At 30.9% G+C, this 24,495-nt stretch overlaps 1 protein-coding gene across 1 annotated transcript; it reads right to left on the bottom strand.

Moving 5' to 3' along the window:
• Window positions 1-3,416: 3,416 nt before the first annotated feature.
• On the bottom strand, window positions 3,417-19,707 carry LOC132953024 (uncharacterized). Its single transcript, XM_061025574.1, has 3 exons — window positions 19,693-19,707; window positions 5,062-5,209; window positions 3,417-4,552 (listed from the first exon to the last, which is right to left on the bottom strand). Exons 1-3 carry the CDS (start codon window positions 19,705-19,707, stop codon window positions 3,417-3,419), a joined length of 1,299 nt encoding a protein of 432 aa, XP_060881557.1.
• Between the last annotated feature and the right edge of the window lie 4,788 nt (window positions 19,708-24,495).

Raw genomic sequence — 24,495 nt, 5'->3', positions numbered from 1 at the left:
CCAGTATTTGATGAAATTGCATACCTAAGTTTGTCTCTAAGAATACTTTTTTTCTGATAGTTTGGAAGCTTGAGCAAGTTGAAACACGTAGACGCTGAAGGGAGTCTAAGATTTGGGTCTTTTTTACGAATAGTGAAGAATCCTCGAATAACACTAACTATAAAAAAGAAAAAAAAATTAAATTATGAATAGAACAAACATTACTTTTAAGTAGATGTATTGTGTTTACCAAGTGTGTTTGCGCCGGGAACGATACAATAATTGAGCGTGTTGCCCGGTCGCTAGAAATAATTCGCACTCACACCGACCGACCTGTGTACGTGTGTATGTCTGTATAGCGACTCAATAGAGGTGGACGGGGTCGCCGAGCAAAACTAGAGAGTGCCAGTGTGTGGTGGGTGTGTAGATGTATATGTATGTAGTGTGTGTGTTTAAAACTAATAGTAGATAATAAATTAATGGTAACACGATTGTTGGTAACTAAGGTTGCACGAGTTGCTGTATATTTTATTAAAATAATAATAGCATCAAAAATAACGAAAGGTATAAAAACATATTTAATAATATTATACCTAGCTCTTCTGGCGCAACAGAATAATAATATATATATATATATATATATATCCTTACGACCAATACGTAGAATATAAAAATAATAATATTACAGCAACATAACTGTGTAAAATATAATAATAAATGGCTCTTCTGGCCTAATAGAATAGATACAATATAATAGTATTAATAATATATAATAAATAACTCACAGTTTGTCGGTGATCTGCTGGCCAGCCGATACCTATAATAACTATAATAATGATGGATACAAATATAATAAATAATAATAACAAACAGCACGCACAATGAGTCGAAACAATAATATTATAATCTCAACAATAACGCCGGCGATTTGCGCCACGACTATCACAATAATAACGATGGCGATTAGCGCCTTACAAATAAAAATATAGTGGCGATTTGCGCACATACAATAGTAAAAAGAATTTTGGCTATTTGAGCCTTAAAACATTTACAAAAAATATAAATTTACGGCGATTAGCGCACATACCGATTCCGCACACACTTGTTAACGGACCGGTAGACTGGACGACCCTGTTAAAATGATTGCGCAGCCGGTGCGGCGGCGGCGGTAATTAACTTATAATCTACATAATGTTATATAATAATTCACAATCACACAATTAATACAAAAATAAAAACAATTATATGTGACGGTGTGTGTGTGTGTGTGTGTGTGTGTGTGTGTCGGTCGTTGCGGTGTTCCTACGGCTCATCTACCGTCGTGGCGGCGACATCCACCCCCCGTTGAAAATCATCTTTTTCAACAACTGGTGTATCTTCTAGCACAGGTAACCTACATAATTTAACCACAGGCCTTTTTAATTCAGTACCGTTCGATGTGCGAACTGTTACTACACGTACCACCTCGTCCTTCCCTGGGTGCACAGTTGTTATAATGCCTAGTTTCCATTTGCTGGGCGGAGTGCAGTCCTCCTTAATTATAACTACATCTCCTACTCGCAAAGTTACCTTTCTTGCTAACCATCTTCCTCGTACCTGAAGTTGTGGTAAATATTCTTTATACCAACGATTCCAGAAGTCTTTCATCAATGCTTGCACATACTTCCAGCGGCGTAAATGTTCTATCGGACCACTATCTGTGTTCGGCTCTGGGAGCAATTGTAATGCCCCCCCTACTAAGAAATGGCCTGGAGTCGGAGCTTCTGGCTCTGAAGGATCGCTATTTATTGGAGTTATTGGCCTTGAATTTACGCAGCTTTCTATTTGACATAATAACGTGTTTAGCTCTTCCAAATTAAGACGGCTGTCCTTTAATATACGATTCAAATGGTATTTGGTGCTCTTAACAGCGCTCTCCCTCTTGTTGTTACGGAGCGGGCCATGACTCTTCCTCTCAAAGGCCAGTACCGCTGCCTTACACTTGCTAATAGTTGTTTTGGACCACAGTGTAGAAGCCTTTTGTGCGTATCTTCAAAAATTAATCTAGTTACCTTGTGATCTGATGGCAAAATCATTGGGTGCCTTTGTTCTTCAGTCAATTTTGCGTGGTTTAGTCTGCCTCCCACTAAGATCAAATTGTCGTCTCGAAGTAGTGGGTACAAAGACTTCAGTTTGCTGCTGCGTGAGACTTCTTTTCCTGCTTTCAATGCATGAAGCTCCTCTCTGAACTTGTCCAGCTGTGCTCGCTTAACTAATCCATTTTCAGCCCTTCTTAAATCTGCTACATCAAGATAATTTGATAATGCACCGGCGTTTTTCGATCTTCTGAACTCAATGAACTTTAATAACCAGGCAGCTGCTCGAACTAACTTATGCCAGACTGAGAAATAATTCAGTAGGTCTCTCGTGGGCTCCACTGCGATCAATGCTAGACGAATAGGTTTTTTTTCGGGCAGCGACTCTTCATTTGTCAATAAAATGGACGCTCTTAACCAATCGCCTGAATCCTCGGACAACCAATTTGGACCTTGCCACCACTGTTCACAATATTGCAATTGCTTTGGAGTCAACCCTCTTGATAGAGCATCTGCCGGGTTCTCGTCAGTTTTAACGTGCCTCCACTGTTTAGGGTTTGTGATCTCGAGAATTTGATCAACACGGTTTGCTACGTATGTTTTTAGCCTACATGTTTCACTGTTGAGCCATCCGATGACGACCATCGAATCTGTCCATAAGTAAATACTGCTGCTTTCTAACTCCCATGCTTCAGCTGTCTTTTTGGCCAATTGGGCAAGGGTGAGCGCTCCACATAGCTCTAGTCGTGGTATCGTAGATCCCTTTAATGGAGCGACCCGTGTTTTTGAACATAATAATCTAGCTGTCCAATTTCCTATTTGATTCTTACATCGCACATAAATTGCCGCTCCGAAGGCCTCTTCGGAAGCGTCGCAAAAACCATACAATTGCACCTCATAACTAAGACTTGGTATACATTTTCATGGAATAGGAATACGGCTCAGCTCGTCAAGGCCCTTGTAGAAACAGTCCCATCTTCTTGTTGGATCTGCATCTAGAGGTTTGTCCCAATCGATTTTTAATTGCCACAATTGTTGTAAAAATATCTTCCCTCGCACTAACACTGGAGCTAAGAAACCGAGTGGATCGAATATCTTGTTGAGATCGGATAGTAACATCCTTTTTGTTACTTTAATTCTTGTGGTGTTGTTTTCGACCGTGAAATGAAATTCGTCCAGTTCTGGCTTCCAACTTAATCCTAAAGACTTAACTACATCGTCTGCATTAATTTGTAATGCAAAAAGTGGATCAGTGTTTGAATTTCCGATATGCTTCAGAACACTACGCGAATTTGAGCACCATTTTCGCAGAGGCAATTTTGCTGAATCAAGGATCATATTAATTTGTTGCTGCAGCTGACATCACTCTTCAGTTGTATCGGCGCCAGTCTTTAAGTCGTCCATATAGAAGTCGCGTTGTATGATTCTTGAAACCTTTGGATGACTTTCTCTTGCACCTTCCGCTAACGATATTAAACAATTGGTGGCCATGAATGATGCTGCTGTCGTCCCGTAGGTCACAGTGGTGAGGCGATAGATTTGTAGCGCTTCATCTGGTTGCGACCGCCAAAATATTCTCTGAAAATCTTGATCCTCCGAAGCTACATTTATTTGCCTAAACATTTTTTCTATATCTGCTGTTATAACAAAGTGATATCTGCGAAATCTTACCAAAATTGAAAACAGGTCCTCTTGGACTGTCGGCCCACACATAAGAACATCATTCAGCGATATTTTCGAAGAGCTCTTAGCCGATGCGTCAAAAACGACTCGCAGTTTCGTTGTGAGGCTTGACAACTTAATTATTGGATAGTGGGGAAGATAGAAAACATATTCAGGTGGATTTAAATCTTGACACACCTTTTTCATGTGGCCCATTTTCAAATATTCCTCCATGAACTTTATATATTGCATCTTCAGTTCTTCATCCTTCTGAAGCCTTCGCTCAACACTCAGGAATCTAGTGGTGGCCATTTCTAGCGTGCTTCCAAGTTTACATTTTTCAGGTTTCAATGGAAGTCGTAGCACAAACCGGCCCGTCTCGTCTCGATTCGCGGTTTCCTCAAAATGCTTTAGAGGTCTCTGCTCTTCAATGCATTTCTTATTGGACTTGGATGATGCTCCGTATGCCTCAAGCTCATCCTTACATAGATTTCTAAATTTGTCCTCACATGCTTGTTCAATAGAGCATGCAGCTAAAAGCGAGGTAGTGCCAATTTCTCCTGTTACTACCCAACCAAACTTTGAATCTTGCAAGCAGACACCTCTAGCTGGCAACCGAACTCTTTTTGGCTCGAATAGATCGAAGAATGTTCCACCGCCGATGAGTAGGTCAACCTTTCCCGAAACGTCAAAGAAGGGACCAGCCAGCTCCGGTCTCAGGTCTTCTGGTATGTCCCATCCGCTTGCTGGTTTTGGACAATTAGGTAAGCCATCAACCACTACTGGCAATACATGACAAACCAAATCTACTTCAAACTGTTTTACACGAGATGTTACTATACAGATGTTAATAACTATAATAATGATGGATACAAATATAATAAATAATAATAACAAACGGCACGCACAATGAGTCGAAACAATAATATTATAATCTCAACAATAACACCGGCGATTTGCGCCACGACAATAACAATAATAACAATGGTGATTTGCGCCACGACTATCACAATAATAACGATGGCGATTAGCGCCTTACAAATAAAAATATAGTGGCGATTTGTGCACATACAATAGTAAAAAGAATTTTGGCTATTTGAGCCTTAAAACATTTACAAAAAATATAAATTTACGGCGATTAGCGCACTAGGTAGACTGGACGACCCTGTTAAAATGATTGCGCAGCCGGTGCGGCGGCGACGGTAATTAACTTATAATCTACATAATGTTATATAATAATTCACAATCACACAATTCATACAAAAATAAAAACAATTATATGCGACGGTGTGTGTGTGTGTGTGTGTGTGTGTCGGTCGTTGCTGTGTGCCTATGGCTCATCTACCGTCGTGGCGGCGACAAAGTGTGTCACCAAAATCTTCATCGTCTGCTACTTGAACACATCTTATGGAAAATGGTGGTTCCAAGTATGCAAATCCAAATAAAGGTGGTTTTGAACAACTTGTTACAAACTGTAATTTGGCTATTTGAGCCTTAAAACATTTACAAAAAAAAACTAAAAAACTAAAAAAGAGTCAAAATATTTTGTAAATTTTATGGTGTATAGAAAATGCTAATATAAACATTCAGTCAAAATCTCATGTCCCTACGGTCATTTGTTTTAGAGTTACACCAAAAACCAAAATCTATTTTCTCGAAAACAGTTTTTGCGTAAAAATTCCCGTTTTTCCTTAATTTTTCTTTTGTTTTTCACGTCGCTTGTGAAAACTACTGGGAAATTTTTACTTTTGACCCCCCAAAGTACCAACTAGATTCACTTTCCTATCAGAAAAAATACGATTGAAGAAAATCCAAGCACTTTTACTGTCCTAAAAGGTGATGACAGACACAAAAATAAAAAAAAAAATAAAAAAAAAACACACATCATTGTAAAATCAAAACATTGATCGCTTCGCTAAGAATCTAAAATTGAAGGAGGGTGTTGGCGCTCGCAGGCAAATGCATTTAAGGAAACCAAAAAAAAATTTTGAAAAAAAATAACTGTAGGAATACACATAACAAAGTACAAACTAAAATGACCAGAATCTTAAACAGAAAAAACTATTTAAAATATTTATTTCATAAAACAAGGATTAGTCGAAAAGATACCAGATTGTCAACTTTTAAAAAATTTAGCTAGAGGTTAAATCATAAAAAAAAATTTGAAAGAAGGTGTTGGCGCCCGCAGAAAATGCATTTAAGGAAACCAAAAAAAAATTTTGAATAAATTTGACTGTATGATTACACATTACAAAGTATACACTAAAATGCCCAGAATCTTAAACAGAAAAAACTATTCAAAATATTTAGTTCATTAAAGAATGGTTATTCATAGGGCACCAAGTTAACAATTTTCAAGTCAATACAAAATATTCAACTAGATTTACATTACTAAAAAAAAAAATTGAAGGAGGGTGTTGGCGCCCGCGGGCAAATGCATTTTAGAAAACAAAAATAAAATTTGGAAAAAATTTTACACAAGAAAAATACATTTCAAAGTTCAAACTAAAATGCCTAGATTCTTAAACAAAAAAACCATTTAAAATATTTAGTTTATTAAAGAATGATTATTCATACGGCACCAAGTTATCAATTTTCAAGCCAATACAAAATATTCAACTAGATTTACATTACTAAAAAAAAAAATTGAAGGAGGGTGTTGGCGCCCGCGGGCAAATGCATTTTAGAAAACAAAAATAAAATTTGGAAAAAATTTTACACAAGAAAAATACATTTCAAAGTTCAAACTCAAATGCCCAGAATATTAAACAGAAAAAACTATTTAAAATATTTATTTCATAAAACAAGGATTAGTCAAAAAGGTACCAGATTGTCAATGTTTAAAATATTTGTCTAGAGGTTAAATCATAAAAAAAAATTGAAGGAGGGTGTTGGCGCCCGCAGGCAAATGCATTTTAGGAAACCAAATAAAAATTTTGAAAAAAATTAACTGTATGATTACACATAACAAAGTACAAACTAAAATGACCAGAATCTTAAACAGAAAAAACTATTTAAAATATTTATTTCATAACACAAGGATTAGACAAAAAGGTACCAGATTGTCAATGTTTAAAATATTTGTCTAGAGGTTAAATCATAAAAAAAAATTGAAGGAGGGTGTTGGCGCCCACAGGCAAATGCATTTTAGAAAACAATAACCAAGTTATCAATTTTCAAGTCATTACAAAATATTCAACTAGAGTTACATAACTAAAAAAAAGAAAATTGAAGGAGGGTGTTGGCGCCCGCAGGCAAATGCATTTTAGAAAACAAAAATAAAATTTGGAAAAAATTTTACACAAGAAAAATACATTTCACAGTTCAATTTAAAATGCCCAGAATATTAAACAGAAAAAACTATTTAAAATATTTATTTCATAAAACAAGGATTAGACAAAAAGGTACCAGATTGTCAATGTTTAAAAAATTTGTCTAGAGGTTAAATCATAAAAAAAAATTGAAGGAGTGTGGTGGCGTCCGCAGGCAAATGCATTTTAGGAAACCAAATAAAAATTTTGAAAAAATTTAACTGTATGATTACACATAACAAAGTACAAACTAAAATGACCAGAATCTTAAACAGAAAAAACTATTTAAAATATTTATTTCATAAAACAAGTATTAGTCAAAAAGGTACCAGATTGTCAACGTTTAAAATACTTGTCTAGAGGTTAAATCATAAAAAAATATTGAAGGAGGGTGTTGGCGCCCGCAGGCAAATGCATTATAGGAAACAAAATAAAAATTTTGAAAAAATTTAACTGTATGATTACACATAACAAAGTACAAACTAAAATGCCCAGAATCTTAAACAGGAAAAACTATTTAAAATATTTATTTCATAAAACAAGGATTAGTCAAAAAGGTACCAGATTGTCAACGTTTAAAATATTTGTCTAGAGGTTAAATTATAAAAAAAAATTGAAGGAGGGTGTTAGCGCCCGCTGGCAAATTCATTTTAGGAAACAAAAAAAAATTTTGAAAAAATTTAACTGTATGATTACACATTACAAAGTACAAACTAAAATCCCCAGAATCTTAAACAGAAAAAACTATTTAAAATATTTATTTCATAAAACAAGGATTAGTCAAAAAGGTACCAGATTGTCAATGTTTAAAATATTTGTCTAGGGTTAAATCATAAAAAAAAATTGAAGGAGGGTGTTGGCGCCCGCAGGCAAATGCATTTTAGAAAAAGAAAATAAAATTTGGAAAAAATTTTACACAAGAAAAATACATTTCAAAGTTCAAACTCAAATGCCCAGAATATTAAACAGAAAAAACTATTTAAAATATTTATTTCATAAAACAAGGGTTAGTCAAAAAGGTACCAGATTGTCAATGTTTAAAATATTTGTCTAGAGGTTAAATCATAAAAAAAAATTGAAGGAGGGTGTTGGCGCCCGCAGTCAAATGCATTTTAGGAAACCAAATAAAAATTTTGAAAAAATTTAACTGTATGATTACACATAACAAAGTACAAACTAAAATGACCAGAATCTTAAACAGAAAAAACTATTTAAAATATTTATTTCATAACACAAGTATTAGCCAAAAAGGTACCAGATTGTCAACGTTTAAAATATTTGTCTAGAGGTTAAATCATAAAAAAAAATTGAAGGAGGGTGTTGGCGCCCGCAGGCAAATGCATTTTAGGAAACAAAATAAAAATTTTGAAAAAATTTAACTGTATGATTACACATAACAAAGTACAAACTAAAATGCCCAGAATATTAAACAGAAAAAACTATTTAAAATATTTATTTCATAAAACAAGGGTTAGTCAAAAAGGTACCAGATTGTCAATGTTTAAAATATTTGTCTAGAGGTTAAATCATAAAAAAAAATTGAAGGAGGGTGTTGGCGCCCGCAGTCAAATGCATTTTAGGAAACCAAATAAAAATTTTGAAAAAATTTAACTGTATGATTACACATAACAAAGTACAAACTAAAATGACCAGAATCTTAAACAGAAAAAACTATTTAAAATATTTATTTCATAACACAAGTATTAGCCAAAAAGGTACCAGATTGTCAACGTTTAAAATATTTGTCTAGAGGTTAAATCATAAAAAAAAATTGAAGGAGGGTGTTGGCGCCCGCAGGCAAATGCATTTTAGGAAACAAAATAAAAATTTTGAAAAAATTTAATTGTATGATTACACATTACAAAGTACAAACTAAAATGCCCAGAATCTTAAACAGAAAAAACTATTCAAAATATTTAGTTCATTAAAGAATGATTATTCATAGGGCACCAAGTTATCAATTTTCAAGTCATTACAAAATATTCAACTAGAGTTACATAACTAAAAAAAAGAAAATTGAAGGAGGGTGTTGGCGCCCGCAGGCTAATGCATTTTAGAAAACAAAAATAAAATTTGGAAAAAATTTTACACAAGAAAAATACATTACAAAGTACAAACTAAAATCCCCAGAATCTTAAACAGAAAAAACTATTTAAAATATTTATTTCATAAAACAAGGATTAGTCAAAAAGGTACCAGATTGTCAACGTTTAAAATATTTGTCTAGAGGTTAAATCATAAAAAAAAATTGAAGGAGGGTGTTGGCGCCCGCAGGTAAATGCATTTTAGGAAACCAAAAAATATTTTGAAAAAATTTAACTGTATGATTACACATTACAAAGTACAAACTAAAATGCCCAGAATCTTAAACAGAAAAAACTATTCAAAATATTTAGTTCATTAAAGAATGATTATTCATAGGGCACCAAGTTATCAATTTTCAAGTCATTACAAAATATTCAACTAGAGTTACAACACTAAAAAAAAGAAAATTGAAGGAGGGTGTTGGCGCCCGCAGGCAAATGCATTTTAGAAAACAAAAATAAAATTTGGAAAAAATTTTACACAAGAAAAATACATTACAAAGTACAAACTAAAATCCCCAGAATCTTAAACAGAAAAAAACTATATAAAATATTTATTTCATAAAACAAGGATTAGTCAAAAAGGTACCAGATTGTCAATGTTTAAAATATTTGTCTAGAGGTTAAATCATAAAAAAAAATTGAAGGAGGGTGTTGGCGCCCGCAGGCAAATGCATTTTAGGAAACAAAATAAAAATTTTGAAAAAATTTAACTGTATGATTACACATAACAAAGTACAAACTAAAATGCCCAGAATCTTAAACAGGAAAAACTATTTAAAATATTTATTTCATAAAACAAGGATTAGTCAAAAAGGTACCAGATTGTCAACGTTTAAAATATTTGTCTAGAGGTTAAATTATAAAAAAAAATTGAAGGAGGGTGTTAGCGCCCGCTGGCATATTCATTTTAGGAAACAAAAAAAAATTTTGAAAAAATTTAACTGTATGATTACACATTACAAAGTACAAACTAAAATCCCCAGAATCTTAAACAGAAAAAACTATTTAAAATATTTATTTCATAAAACAAGGATTAGTCAAAAAGGTACCAGATTGTCAATGTTTAAAATATTTGTCTAGGGTTAAATCATAAAAAAAAATTGAAGGAGGGTGTTGGCGCCCGCAGGCAAATGCATTTTAGAAAAAGAAAATAAAATTTGGAAAAAATTTTACACAAGAAAAATACATTTCAAAGTTCAAACTCAAATGCACAGAATATTAAACAGAAAAAACTATTTAAAATATTTATTTCATAAAACAAGGGTTAGTCAAAAAGGTACCAGATTGTCAATGTTTAAAATATTTGTCTAGAGGTTAAATCATAAAAAAAAATTGAAGGAGGGTGTTGGCGCCCGCAGTCAAATGCATTTTAGGAAACCAAATAAAAATTTTGAAAAAATTTAACTGTATGATTACACATAACAAAGTACAAACTAAAATGACCAGAATCTTAAACAGAAAAAACTATTTAAAATATTTATTTCATAACACAAGTATTAGCCAAAAAGGTACCAGATTGTCAACGTTTAAAATATTTGTCTAGAGGTTAAATCATAAAAAAAAATTGAAGGAGGGTGTTGGCGCCCGCAGGCAAATGCATTTTAGGAAACAAAATAAAAATTTTGAAAAAATTTAACTGTATGATTACACATAACAAAGTACAAACTAAAATGCCCAGAATATTAAACAGAAAAAACTATTTAAAATATTTATTTCATAAAACAAGGGTTAGTCAAAAAGGTACCAGATTGTCAATGTTTAAAATATTTGTCTAGAGGTTAAATCATAAAAAAAAATTGAAGGAGGGTGTTGGCGCCCGCAGTCAAATGCATTTTAGGAAACCAAATAAAAATTTTGAAAAAATTTAACTGTATGATTACACATAACAAAGTACAAACTAAAATGACCAGAATCTTAAACAGAAAAAACTATTTAAAATATTTATTTCATAACACAAGTATTAGCCAAAAAGGTACCAGATTGTCAACGTTTAAAATATTTGTCTAGAGGTTAAATCATAAAAAAAAATTGAAGGAGGGTGTTGGCGCCCGCAGGCAAATGCATTTTAGGAAACAAAATAAAAATTTTGAAAAAATTTAACTGTATGATTACACATAACAAAGTACAAACTAAAATGCCCAGAATCTTAAACAGGAAAAACTATTTAAAATATTTATTTCATAAAACAAGGATTAGTCAAAAAGGTACCAGATTGTCAATGTTTAAAATATTTGTCTAGAGGTTAAATCATAAAAAAAAATTGAAGGAGGGTGTTGGCGCCCGCAGGCAAATGCATTTTAGGAAACAAAATAAAAATTTTGAAAAAATTTAACTGTATGATTACACATAACAAAGTACAAACTAAAATGCCCAGAATCTTAAACAGGAAAAACTATTTAAAATATTTATTTCATAAAACAAGTATTAGTCAAAAAGGTACCAGATTATCAATGTTTAAAATATTTGTCTAGAGGTTAAATTATAAAAAAAAAATTGAAGGAGGGTGTTAGCGCCTGCTGGCAAATTCATTTTAGGAAACAAAAATAAAATTTGGAAAAAATTTTACACAAGAAAAATACATTACAAAGTACAAACTAAAATCCCCAGAATCTTAAACAGAAAAAACTATTTAAAATATTTATTTCATAAAACAAGGATTAGTCAAAAAGGTACCAGATTGTCAATGTTTAAAATATTTGTCTAGAGGTTAAATCATAAAAAAAAATTGAAGGAGGGTGTTGGCGCCCGCAGGCAAATGCATTTTAGAAAACAAAAATAAAATTTGGAAAAAATTTTACAGAAGAAAAATACATTTCAAAGTTCAAACTAAAATGCCCAGATTCTCAAACAAAAAAAATTATTTAAAATATTTAGTTCATTAAACATAAGGATTATTCAAGGGTAACCGATAGTCAATGTTTTAAAAATTTGGCTAGAGGATAAATCATAAAAAAAAAATTGAAAGAAGGTGTTGGCACCCGCAGGCAAATGCGTTTTAGGAAACCAAAAAAAAATTTTGAAAAAATTTAATTGTATGATTACACATTACAAAGTACAAACTAAAATGCCCAGAATCTTAAACAGAAAAAATTATTCAAAATATTTAGTTCATTAAAGAATGATTATTCATAGGGCACCAAGTTATCAATTTTCAAGTCATTACAAAATATTCAACTAGAGTTACATAACTAAAAAAAAGAAAATTGAAGGAGGGTGTTGGCGCCCGCAGGCTAATGCATTTTAGAAAACAAAAATAAAATTTGGAAAAAATTTTACACAAGAAAAATACATTACAAAGTACAAACTAAAATCCCCAGAATCTTAAACAGAAAAAACTATTTAAAATATTTATTTCATAAAACAAGGATTAGTCAAAAAGGTACCAGATTGTCAACGTTTAAAATATTTGTCTAGAGGTTAAATCATAAAAAAAAATTGAAGGAGGGTGTTGGCGCCCGCAGGTAAATGCATTTTAGGAAACCAAAAAATATTTTGAAAAAATTTAACTGTATGATTACACATTACAAAGTACAAACTAAAATGCCCAGAATCTTAAACAGAAAAAACTATTCAAAATATTTAGTTCATTAAAGAATGATTATTCATAGGGCACCAAGTTATCAATTTTCAAGTCATTACAAAATATTCAACTAGAGTTACAACACTAAAAAAAAGAAAATTGAAGGAGGGTGTTGGCGCCCGCAGGCAAATGCATTTTAGAAAACAAAAATAAAATTTGGAAAAAATTTTACACAAGAAAAATACATTACAAAGTACAAACTAAAATCCCCAGAATCTTAAACAGAAAAAAACTATATAAAATATTTATTTCATAAAACAAGGATTAGTCAAAAAGGTACCAGATTGTCAATGTTTAAAATATTTGTCTAGAGGTTAAATCATAAAAAAAAATTGAAGGAGGGTGTTGGCGCCCGCAGGCAAATGCATTTTAGGAAACAAAATAAAAATTTTGAAAAAATTTAACTGTATGATTACACATAACAAAGTACAAACTAAAATGCCCAGAATCTTAAACAGGAAAAACTATTTAAAATATTTATTTCATAAAACAAGGATTAGTCAAAAAGGTACCAGATTGTCAACGTTTAAAATATTTGTCTAGAGGTTAAATTATAAAAAAAAATTGAAGGAGGGTGTTAGCGCCCGCTGGCAAATTCATTTTAGGAAACAAAAAAAAATTTTGAAAAAATTTAACTGTATGATTACACATTACAAAGTACAAACTAAAATCCTCAGAATCTTAAACAGAAAAAACTATTTAAAATATTTATTTCATAAAACAAGGATTAGTTAAAAAGGTACCAGATTGTCAATGTTTAAAATATTTGTCTAGGGTTAAATCATAAAAAAAAATTGAAGGAGGGTGTTGGCGCCCGCAGGCAAATGCATTTTAGAAAAAGAAAATAAAATTTGGAAAAAATTTTACACAAGAAAAATACATTTCAAAGTTCAAACTCAAATGCCCAGAATATTAAACAGAAAAAACTATTTAAAATATTTATTTCATAAAACAAGGGTTAGTCAAAAAGGTACCAGATTGTCAATGTTTAAAATATTTGTCTAGAGGTTAAATCATAAAAAAAAATTGAAGGAGGGTGTTGGCGCCCGCAGTCAAATGCATTTTAGGAAACCAAATAAAAATTTTGAAAAAATTTAACTGTATGATTACACATAACAAAGTACAAACTAAAATGACCAGAATCTTAAACAGAAAAAACTATTTAAAATATTTATTTCATAACACAAGTATTAGCCAAAAAGGTACCAGATTGTCAACGTTTAAAATATTTGTCTAGAGGTTAAATCATAAAAAAAAATTGAAGGAGGGTGTTGGCGCCCGCAGGCAAATGCATTTTAGGAAACAAAATAAAAATTTTGAAAAAATTTAACTGTATGATTACACATAACAAAGTACTAACTAAAATGCCCAGAATCTTAAACAGGAAAAACTATTTAAAATATTTATTTCATAAAACAAGTATTAGTCAAAAAGGTACCAGATTATCAATGTTTAAAATATTTGTCTAGAGGTTAAATTATAAAAAAAAAATTGAAGGAGGGTGTTAGCGCCTGCTGGCAAATTCATTTTAGGAAACAAAAAAAAAATTTTGAAAAAATTTAACTGTATGATTACACATTACAAAGTACAAACTAAAATGCCCAGAATATTAAACAGAAAAAACTATTTAAAATATTTATTTCATAAAACAAGGATTAGACAAAAAGGTACCAGATTGTCAATGTTTAAAATATTTGTCTAGAGGTTAAATCATAAAAAAAAATTGAAGGAGGGTGTTAGCGCCCGCTGGCAAATTCATTTTAGGAAACAAAAAAAAATTTTGAAAAAATTTAACTGTATGATTACACATTACAAAGTACAAACTAAAATCCCCAGAATCTTAAACAGAAAAAACTATTTAAAATATTTATTTCATAAAACAAGGATTAGTCAAAAAGGTACCAGATTGTCAATGTTTAAAATATTTGTCTATAGGTTAAATCATAAAAAAAAATTGAAGGAGGGTGTTGGCGCCCGCAGGCAAATGCATTTTAGAAAACAAAAATAAAATTTGGAAAAAATTTTACAGAAGAAAAATACATTTCAAAGTTCAAACTAAAATGCCCAGATTCTTAAACAAAAAAAATTATTTAAAATATTTATTTCATAAAACAAGGATTAGTCAAAAAGGTACCAGATTGTCAATGTTTAAAATATTTGTCTAGAGGTTAAATCATAAAAAAAAATTGAAGGAGGGTGTTGGCGCCCGCAGGCAAATGCATTTTAGGAAACAAAATAAAAATTTTGAAAAAATTTAACTGTATGATTACACATAACAAAGTACAAACTAAAATGACCAGAATCTTAAACAGAAAAAACTATTTAAAATATTTATTTCATAACACAAGTATTAGCCAAAAAGGTACCAGATTGTCAACGTTTAAAATATTTGTCTAGAGGTTAAATCATAAAAAAAAATTGAATGAGGGTGTTGGCGCCCGCAGGCAAATGCATTTTAGGAAACAAAATAAAAATTTTGAAAAAATTTAACTGTATGATTACACATAATAAAGTACAAAATAAAATGCCCAGAATCTTAAACAGGAAAAACTATTGTAAATATTTATTTCATAAAACAAGGATTAGTCAAAAAGGTACCAGATTGTCAATGTTTAAAATATTTGTCTAGAGGTTAAATCATAAAAAAAAATTGAAGGAGGGTGTTGGCGCCCGCAGGCAAATGCATTTTAGAAAACAAAAATAAAATTTGGAAAAAATTTTACAGAAGAAAAATACATTTCAAAGTTCAAACTAAAATGCCCAGAATCTTAAACAAAAAAAATTATTTAAAATATTTAGTTCATTAAACATAAGGATTATTCAAGGGTAACCGATAGTCAATGTTTTAAAAATTTGGCTAGAGGATAAATCATAAAAAAAAAATTGAAAGAAGGTGTTGGCGCCCGCAGGCAAATACGTTTTAGGAAACCAAAAAAAAATTTTGAAAAAATTTAACTGTATGATTACACATTACAAAGTACAAACTAAAATCCCCAGAATCTTAAACAGAAAAAAACTATATAAAATATTTATTTCATAAAACAAGGATTAGTCAAAAAGTTACCAGATTGTCAATGTTTAAAATATTTGTCTAGAGGTTAAATCATAAAAAAAAATTGAAGGAGGGTGTTGGCGCCCGCAGGCAAATGCATTTTAGAAAACAAAAATAAAATTTGGAAAAAATTTTACACAAGAAAAATACATTACAAAGTACAAACTAAAATCCCCAGAATCTTAAACAGAAAAAACTATTTAAAATATTTATTTCATAAAACAAGGATTAGTCAAAAAGGTACCAGATTGTCAATGTTTAAAATATTTGGCTAGAGGATAAATCATAAAAAAAAAATTGAAAGAAGGTGTTGGCACCCGCAGGCAAATGCGTTTTAGGAAACCAAAAAAAAATTTTGAAAAAATTTAATTGTATGATTACACATTACAAAGTACAAACTAAAATGCCCAGAATCTTAAACAGAAAAAACTATTCAAAATATTTAGTTCATTAAAGAATGATTATTCATAGGGCACCAAGTTATCAATTTTCAAGTCATTACAAAATATTCAACTAGAGTTACATAACTAAAAAAAAGAAAATTGAAGGAGGGTGTTGGCGCCCGCAGGCTAATGCATTTTAGAAAACAAAAATAAAATTTGGAAAAAATTTTACACAAGAAAAATACATTACAAAGTACAAACTAAAATCCCCAGAATCTTAAACAGAAAAAACTATTTAAAATATTTATTTCATAAAACAAGGATTAGTCAAAAAGGTACCAGATTGTCAACGTTTAAAATATTTGTCTAGAGGTTAAATCATAAAAAAAAATTGAAGGAGGGTGTTGGCGCCCGCAGGTAAATGCATTTTAGGAAACCAAAAAATATTTTGAAAAAATTTAACTGTATGATTACACATTACAAAGTACAAACTAAAATGCCCAGAATCTTAAACAGAAAAAACTATTCAAAATATTTAGTTCATTAAAGAATGATTATTCATAGGGCACCAAGTTATCAATTTTCAAGTCATTACAAAATATTCAACTAGAGTTACAACACTAAAAAAAAGAAAATTGAAGGAGGGTGTTGGCGCCCGCAGGCAAATGCATTTTAGAAAACAAAAATAAAATTTGGAAAAAATTTTACACAAGAAAAATACATTACAAAGTACAAACTAAAATCCCCAGAATCTTAAACAGAAAAAAACTATATAAAATATTTATTTCATAAAACAAGGATTAGTCAAAAAGGTACCAGATTGTCAATGTTTAAAATATTTGTCTAGAGGTTAAATCATAAAAAAAAATTGAAGGAGGGTGTTGGCGCCCGCAGGCAAATGCATTTTAGGAAACCAAAAAAAAAATTTTCAAAAAATTTATCTGTATGATTACACATTACAAAGTACAAACTAAAATCCCCAGAATCTTAAACAGAAAAAACTATTTAAAAATTTATTTTATAAAACAAGGATTAGTCAAAAAGGTACCAGATTGTCAATGTTTAAAATATTTGTCTAGAGGTTAAATCATAAAAAAAAATTGAAGGAGGGTGTTGGCGCCCGCAGGCAAATGCATTTTAGGAAACCAAAAATAAATTTTGAAAAAATTTTACTGTAGGCATACACATTACAAAGTACAAACTAAATTGCCCAGAATCTTAAACAGAAAAAACTATTCAAAATATTTAATTAATTAAAGAATGATTATTCATAGGGCACCAAGTTATCAATTTTCAAGTCAATTCAAAATATTCAACTAGATTTACATAACTAAAAAAAAAAAATTGAAAGAGGGTGTTGGCGCCCGCAGGCAAATGCATTTTAGAAAACAAAAATAAAATTTGGAAAAAATTTTACAAAAGAAAAATACATTTCAAAGTTCAAACTAAAATGCCCAAAATATTAAACAAAAAAAACTATTTAAAATATTTAGTTAATTAATGATGGATTATTCAGAGAGCACCAGGTTATCAATGTTTAAAAAGTATGAAAAACTACTTGAGTTGAATTAACAAATAAAAAAGTAAAAAAAAATCATATGGCCCCAGGTTGTAAATGTTTTAAAAAAAGATATATATATATATATAAAAAATAAGTTAAATATATAAAAAAAAATGAATTGAATGGGGAACGTGAGAGAACCTAGCCAGTCTCTTTTCAAATTATATATTATGTACACAGGTACTCAGCGTACTCCCAGGTATAGCCGGTTAATCTTGAAAAATTTTTATACAAAAAAATCTACTAGAGTTCAATGAAGTGAAAAAAAAATTGTTTGAGAAATCTGGGTGATATAACACTAAACAAAAGAATACGCTGGTAGCTAAATACTGCAATACATATGAACTACAATCCAAAAACTAGGTGTTGTTTACATTATAATAATGCGAACAGTTATTATGATCAGAGGTGTATCACGGTAATATATGTATTAGAAAATGTATAAAAATGAATGTAAAGAAATTAAATGATAAAAGGTCCTGCACGGACTCTACTATGTGATTGTAATTTATAAAGGACATAAAATGTTTAATTTAAAATAATATTGTGTTTGGTGGGTCTACAGTCAATATTAAATTACAAACTATAAAGTCTAAATGCAAATAAAAACATGGTCATATATCTGTTTTAGTCTTTGTAAATATGTGCGGAAAAAATTAGATTTAGTACAATGTAACAAATGTGGAAAGGAAACCCTAAGAATTCTTTGACAATAGGATATTAAAACACAAAACTATATATTAAATTAAAACTATTGATTTTATACATTTTCTATTTACAAAAACTCATAAGTATTGAAAACCTTATAAAACCCTGATAAAATAATATTTTGTTATATTTTAAAATACATTTTATAATTTGTTGTGGTAAAAAAAATCATTATTTATTGTTGGCTGTATTTAAGTTTTTAATAACTATACTGGTACAACTCTTGCTGACAGTTTTTAAGACCGTGTTAAAAACTATGATAATTAGTTAACATCTAATTTCCTGCCCTATCCTAACCTAACCTAACCTAACCAAATTAATAATATTTAAATATTTTCTTTCATTGTTTTGTTTACAATATCGAATACCTTGATAGTTAGTAGGAAAAGATCATCGCAAAGCTCACGACCGGTGATGGTAGTCGTCTATCATAACCATAGCTTCAACTAACCAATAGGTTTACCTAACTAACCTTCTTATGACTTATTAGGACACTTTGAATAAAAAGATCCTGATTTGCAGGTTGCTGAACTTATGTGTTTGATTGTCAAGTTGATCCTTAGATTGTTGACACCTTAATCCATGCTATGGATGAAGCCCATAGATAATAAAGATATGGATAGTCCACGCCTATGTTAAATACATTTGAGCCGCGTTCCCGCGGAAGGCAATTGAGACTCCTTTATATTAATAGTCGATACTCCATTTGGTCTCAATTGTTCCCCTCGAAGATCAGACCGCTGATAAGACTATTATGTCCTATCAATTATGTTATATATTTATTATCTATGATGGAGCCATACCCAGCTCTCTCGTGTAAACAATTTGCAGCACATAAAAGCGATCAACGCGTCTCTGTTAATGATTTATCAGCATCATTGGCGCACATACGGGGGTGCCTGGGGGTGCTTAGCACCCCCAAGTCTTAAATTAGCACCCCCATCTTCTATTGTGCAAAAAATATTATTTAAACTGTAATTTTGCGTTTATAAGAATGAGTTTCCAGTTTGTATTGGTATACACTAACAGGACGTAAATATTTTATACATAAATACAGTAATTGGGTAATTGGGTTTGTGAATTGTGATGTTGGTATGAGTGTATGACGGTATATTCTCTATTTTTAATGCATGTTATCTTATTGGCTGTTTTAACACAAGTTTATTTTTAGTAATATTTTATTACTGGAAATTGGAGTACTGAACAGGATTTTGTTTTTGTATACCGGTGTTATGGTTTATTGATATGAATATAATATTATTAATTGGGGGACGAGGTGGCCGAGCGTTCTAACGCGACCGGGCGGCATTTTTCTCCGTGCAAGTCATGGTGTCCGGAGAACAATTGCCGCCATCCCCCACCCGGGCATGCCAGATACCTACAGGTGCCCAATCAAAAATTCTGCCAAACCCAACACACACGTGTTCCTTCCCCTACCAACACTAACAACCCACAAACAAACCACTACAGCTAATGGCCATAGTTCCGGAGCTTAAGATCAATAAAAAAAAAAAAAAATATTATTAATTAATATTATTTAGTTTGATAAATGATAATATTATAGGCATTTTCAACCGTCTATTCTTAGTAGTAGTGTAGTAGGTACTATGAATCAAAGATAGTCTATTCTACCTATTAAGTTGTTCAATCGTGTTCTCGAGTCAGTGACAAATGACTACATTTCTGATATTGACTAATTTTATTTTATTGTTGTTTCCATTTTTCTACATAAATACCAACAATTTATTTGTGCGGTGTAAAGTAGTTTATGTGATTTATATTTAATTTGCGTACGTATATAAAATTACTTCCTTAAATATGTTTAGTATATTTGAATGTAATAAAACAAACAATAAAAACGAAAATAATGAGAGTAGTGAAAATGTGGACGATCCCGACCTATTAATTAGTAAAAATTGTAGTTAATTGATTTAATATTTTGCTGGTATGTATTACTATTTAGGGGAGTGTGGGGGAAAAGCCCCCCACGTGTCACTTTGTGCTAAACAATTTTAGCACTCCCAAGTTTAAGACTGAATGTGCGCCTATGCAATCAGCATCTAACCCCAGCCCACCTTCATATTATTCTCTATGCAAAAAGTAAATTTAAGACAAATTTGTAAATCAATGCACAGTCTCTCTATTGTACCTACTAATATTTGTGATTTCATTAATTTTCAGTATTTTGTATTATTAGATTGGGAAAACATAAGACAATATAATTTACACAAGACTGTGGCTAACACAATCAAACTTTGATAAAAGTATATGATATAAGTAGCTTCTATATTTGAATTAATCGTTTGTTTTTTCGGGTCATTTATTGGTGGACGGCACTTTAACTACGGTCCCTCAACTTACTGAGGCAACCTTGAGGCATTTCCTTTTAGGAAATTAATTAAATCCTCAAACATATGATATTTATGGACGACACTTGCACCATGGCCCCTCGATATAGTAATGTGGCGACCCGGCACATCTCTTTTAGATAAATGATTAAATACTTATTCAAGTCTTCCAATTTACTAAACATTTATATTTTGTAGATGATTTGAAGAAAAATTTAAAATTGAAGAGAGACTGTGTGAATTAACAACATTTTTGGTATGAAATGTTTATTTGAACACCTGTTATAATGTGTTATATTGAACTTAAGTTAATTTTTTATAATGTACTATAGTAAACATTTGAACATTTATTACAATATACGTATATTATACATAGATTTCAAGTATGATTTTTTTTAGTTTTTTTTTTGAAAGTTACCTACCCACCTACTACAATACAAGACACATTATTTTTATATTTTGAAGCAATATATGTTTTAAATTATTTAGATCTATATAAACTAAATTTCAGACCCATAGTTTAGTATTTTAAGTTTGTATGATCAAAGTCGTGGAACCAAATTTTATCAGACTCTACTAGAATGTTGTAGTTACATTAATAATAATAATAATAATTCATTTATAATAATAATGCTTTTTAATATACTTTTTCATAAATTAATATTTATTACAGTTGGCCTTTATGATTTGTTTGAACTATTAGTACGTATTTTTTTTTGGGAGATCCCTATTATTACAACACCGTTACCAATATGCGTTTTTTTTTTGGTTAGTTAATATAATTGCATGTTTTCATGAATTCTTCGTATTTATGCTTACCTACCTACCACAGTCAGTGCCGTAAAAACCGGGTGTGTTAAGTGTGTGGAACACACGGGCCCAGGGCCAAAGAAAATTTTTAGGGGCCCACTCAGATCTCTCAAAAATTCGTCTCTGAAAAATGAGACAAGAGTACGAAAAAATAACTGACAACGCAAGAAAATTGTGTGAAACATGGAATATACCATTTAAATTTGATAAAAAGCGTCAACGATTTGCTGTAAGGCATTTTGACGAAGTAGATAGTGATTATCGACTTACAGTAATGGAAGATAATTTTAAGGTAAATGTATTTTACCCAGTAATTGATACAACATTGATGCAACTTAGAGAAAGGTTTCAAGCAGTCATTCTCAAAGTGGGCGATAGCGCCCCCTAATGGGCGTTGAGTTAGGTTTAGGGGGCGATACAAAAAATTATATATATAAATATTATAATTATATTATATTAAAAAAAGTCTCATTTATATATTTATACATATATTAATACAAAATGTAATATAGTAAATCTATATTTATTAAAACAAAATCCTTTTTCAATTTATAAATTTCATATTTTGAATTCATAACTTTTTTAGCATGATTTTAATAAAAATAATTTTAATGTGAATAATTTTAATTATAAATGTTTCGTTTTAATAAAAATACTTTTAAGTATGAAAAAGTATGCGTTTTAATTGCTGTCATCCAAAAAGCTAATTTAAAATGTATGTTAGAACTCAGAAATTAGATATAGCATATTTATATATTATAAATTGTAATATCTATTTTTAAAAGACATAACAAATGCTAAGTTAATTTTATTTTTTTTGGGGGGCTAGAAAATTTTTAATTGTCAAAGTGGGCGTTGGATGAAATAAGTTTGAGAACCTATGGTTTAAAGGAATGCAAATGGTTTGTGAAGATTTTAGTATACTTATTCCTCAAACATTAGTAGAAATGTCTGAAGAACTTTTAATAAAATCAGCGTATGACTTTACCATTAAATACAAAGATGATATAAGTTCAGATTTTACAAGACAAATTATCTCTTTAAAAGCATATTTATCATCAACTTATCAAGAAAACTCACTTCAAAAAATGACTGTTCAAAATTTAGGAGATATCATTATCAAAGATGACTTAACTTCCATATTTCCAGATGTTTTTACTGGTATAATCAATTTTATGACTATACCAGTAACATCTGCTTCAGCAGAAAGGTCATTCTCAAAGTTAAAACTTATTAAAAACTATTTGCGCAACTCTATAGGTCAAGACCGGTTATCTAACATCGCTATTCTGAACATTGAAAGACTTCAAGCAGAAAATATTAATGTAGACAAAATCATTGAAGACTTTGCAAATTTAAAAGCAAGAAAAAAGAATTTTCTTCGATAGCTTATAATTTAGTTTTGAAAATTTTATACTTTTAACATTTTTAATTAATATTATTATTTTATTCAATTACATTTATGATGTTCAAATTTCAAAATATTTTTTATGACTTACCTACCTAAGAGTTATAATTATATTATTTATTTACCCACATTTATATGTAAAATTATTTAACTTTTATGTTGTTTCTAAACTACAAGTTATACTTATTGTTAAAAAAAAATGTCTTATTAGGAAAATAAATATGGAGATTTTCAAATAAGTAAATTTTTTAGGAAAAAGGGGCCCAACAGAGTTTTCACACGCGGGCCCAAACAAATCTAGTTACGGCACTGACCACAGTTAATGTTAAATGTCAAATTGTCAACAATCAACTGCTTCTTCAACTTGATAACACTAAGAGGATGACAGATTTTTAGCGCACCATTTATTTCTCTCTCTGACCCAATCATTTTAGTGTTTTCATAATCGTACATTTGGTATGCTAAGGGTGGGTCAAAGATGGAAAACAAATAGTGCGCTGACATCCCAACCGGCAACAAGTTTACACGAGTGAGCTGGGTATGGCTCCATCATAGATATGGATAGGACATAATGGTCTTATCAGCGGTCTTCGAGGGGAACAATAAATTGAGGCCAAATAAAGTATACTTATATCGAGTATCGACTACGACTATCAATATAAAGGAGCCTCAATTGCGTTCCCGTCCGGGAACGCGGCCTCAAATGTATTTAACATAAACGTGGACTATCGATATCTTTATTATCTATGGGCTTCATCCATAGCATGGATTAAGGTGTCAACAATCAAAGGATCAACTTAATAATCAAACACTTAAGTTCGGCAACCTGCAACTCAGGATCTTTTTATTCAAAGTGTCCTAATGAGTCATAAGGAGGTTAGTTAGGTAAACCTATGGTTAATTGAAGCCAAAGAGTCAATAGGGCCTTTGCAATTCAAGATCTTTTCCTACGTATTCGGCATTGTTAACATAACTATTCTACCTTTACACTTTTTCTTCCCCCGTCTCTCACAGCTATATACAAGTTCAGCCACTGTCATTCCCCACCTCCATATGATCGGTATTTTGTCTATCCATCTTCCATCTCTTCTTCAGTCTTCTCGTCCATCATTTCTCCCGTAAATTAACTTCTATAGCCACTCTCACTATCTCTTATCATACAGTGACCGAACCACCTAAACCTATTCTCTCTTGTTTTCACTACAATATGTACACTACCTTACCCTTAATTAATTAATTTCTTATTCTATCCTCTTTTGTACCTTAACACCTTACTTATTATTCTCATATCTGCTACTCTCACTCCGCTTACCTACCCTAACCTTACATTTCTTTTTCATCTTTCCCTTTCATACACCAAACATTCTGAAATCCTGTTGACCCATTTCCTTATCTTCGCCATATCACACACTTCCTAATTCCTATTCACTCAGTCTCTATACCTACAAGTCATCGTACTTGATTATCGGTGAAAATATTTAAATATCATTGAGCGAATTCCCTACTCGAAAGAATTGCTTAAAAAAATATC

This window comes from Metopolophium dirhodum, chromosome 9 (genome assembly GCF_019925205.1).
Source record: "Metopolophium dirhodum isolate CAU chromosome 9, ASM1992520v1, whole genome shotgun sequence".
NCBI lineage: Eukaryota > Metazoa > Arthropoda > Insecta > Hemiptera > Aphididae > Metopolophium > Metopolophium dirhodum.
Note: the sequence above shows the minus strand (reverse complement) of the source record. Positions and strands in the feature narration are given on the sequence as shown.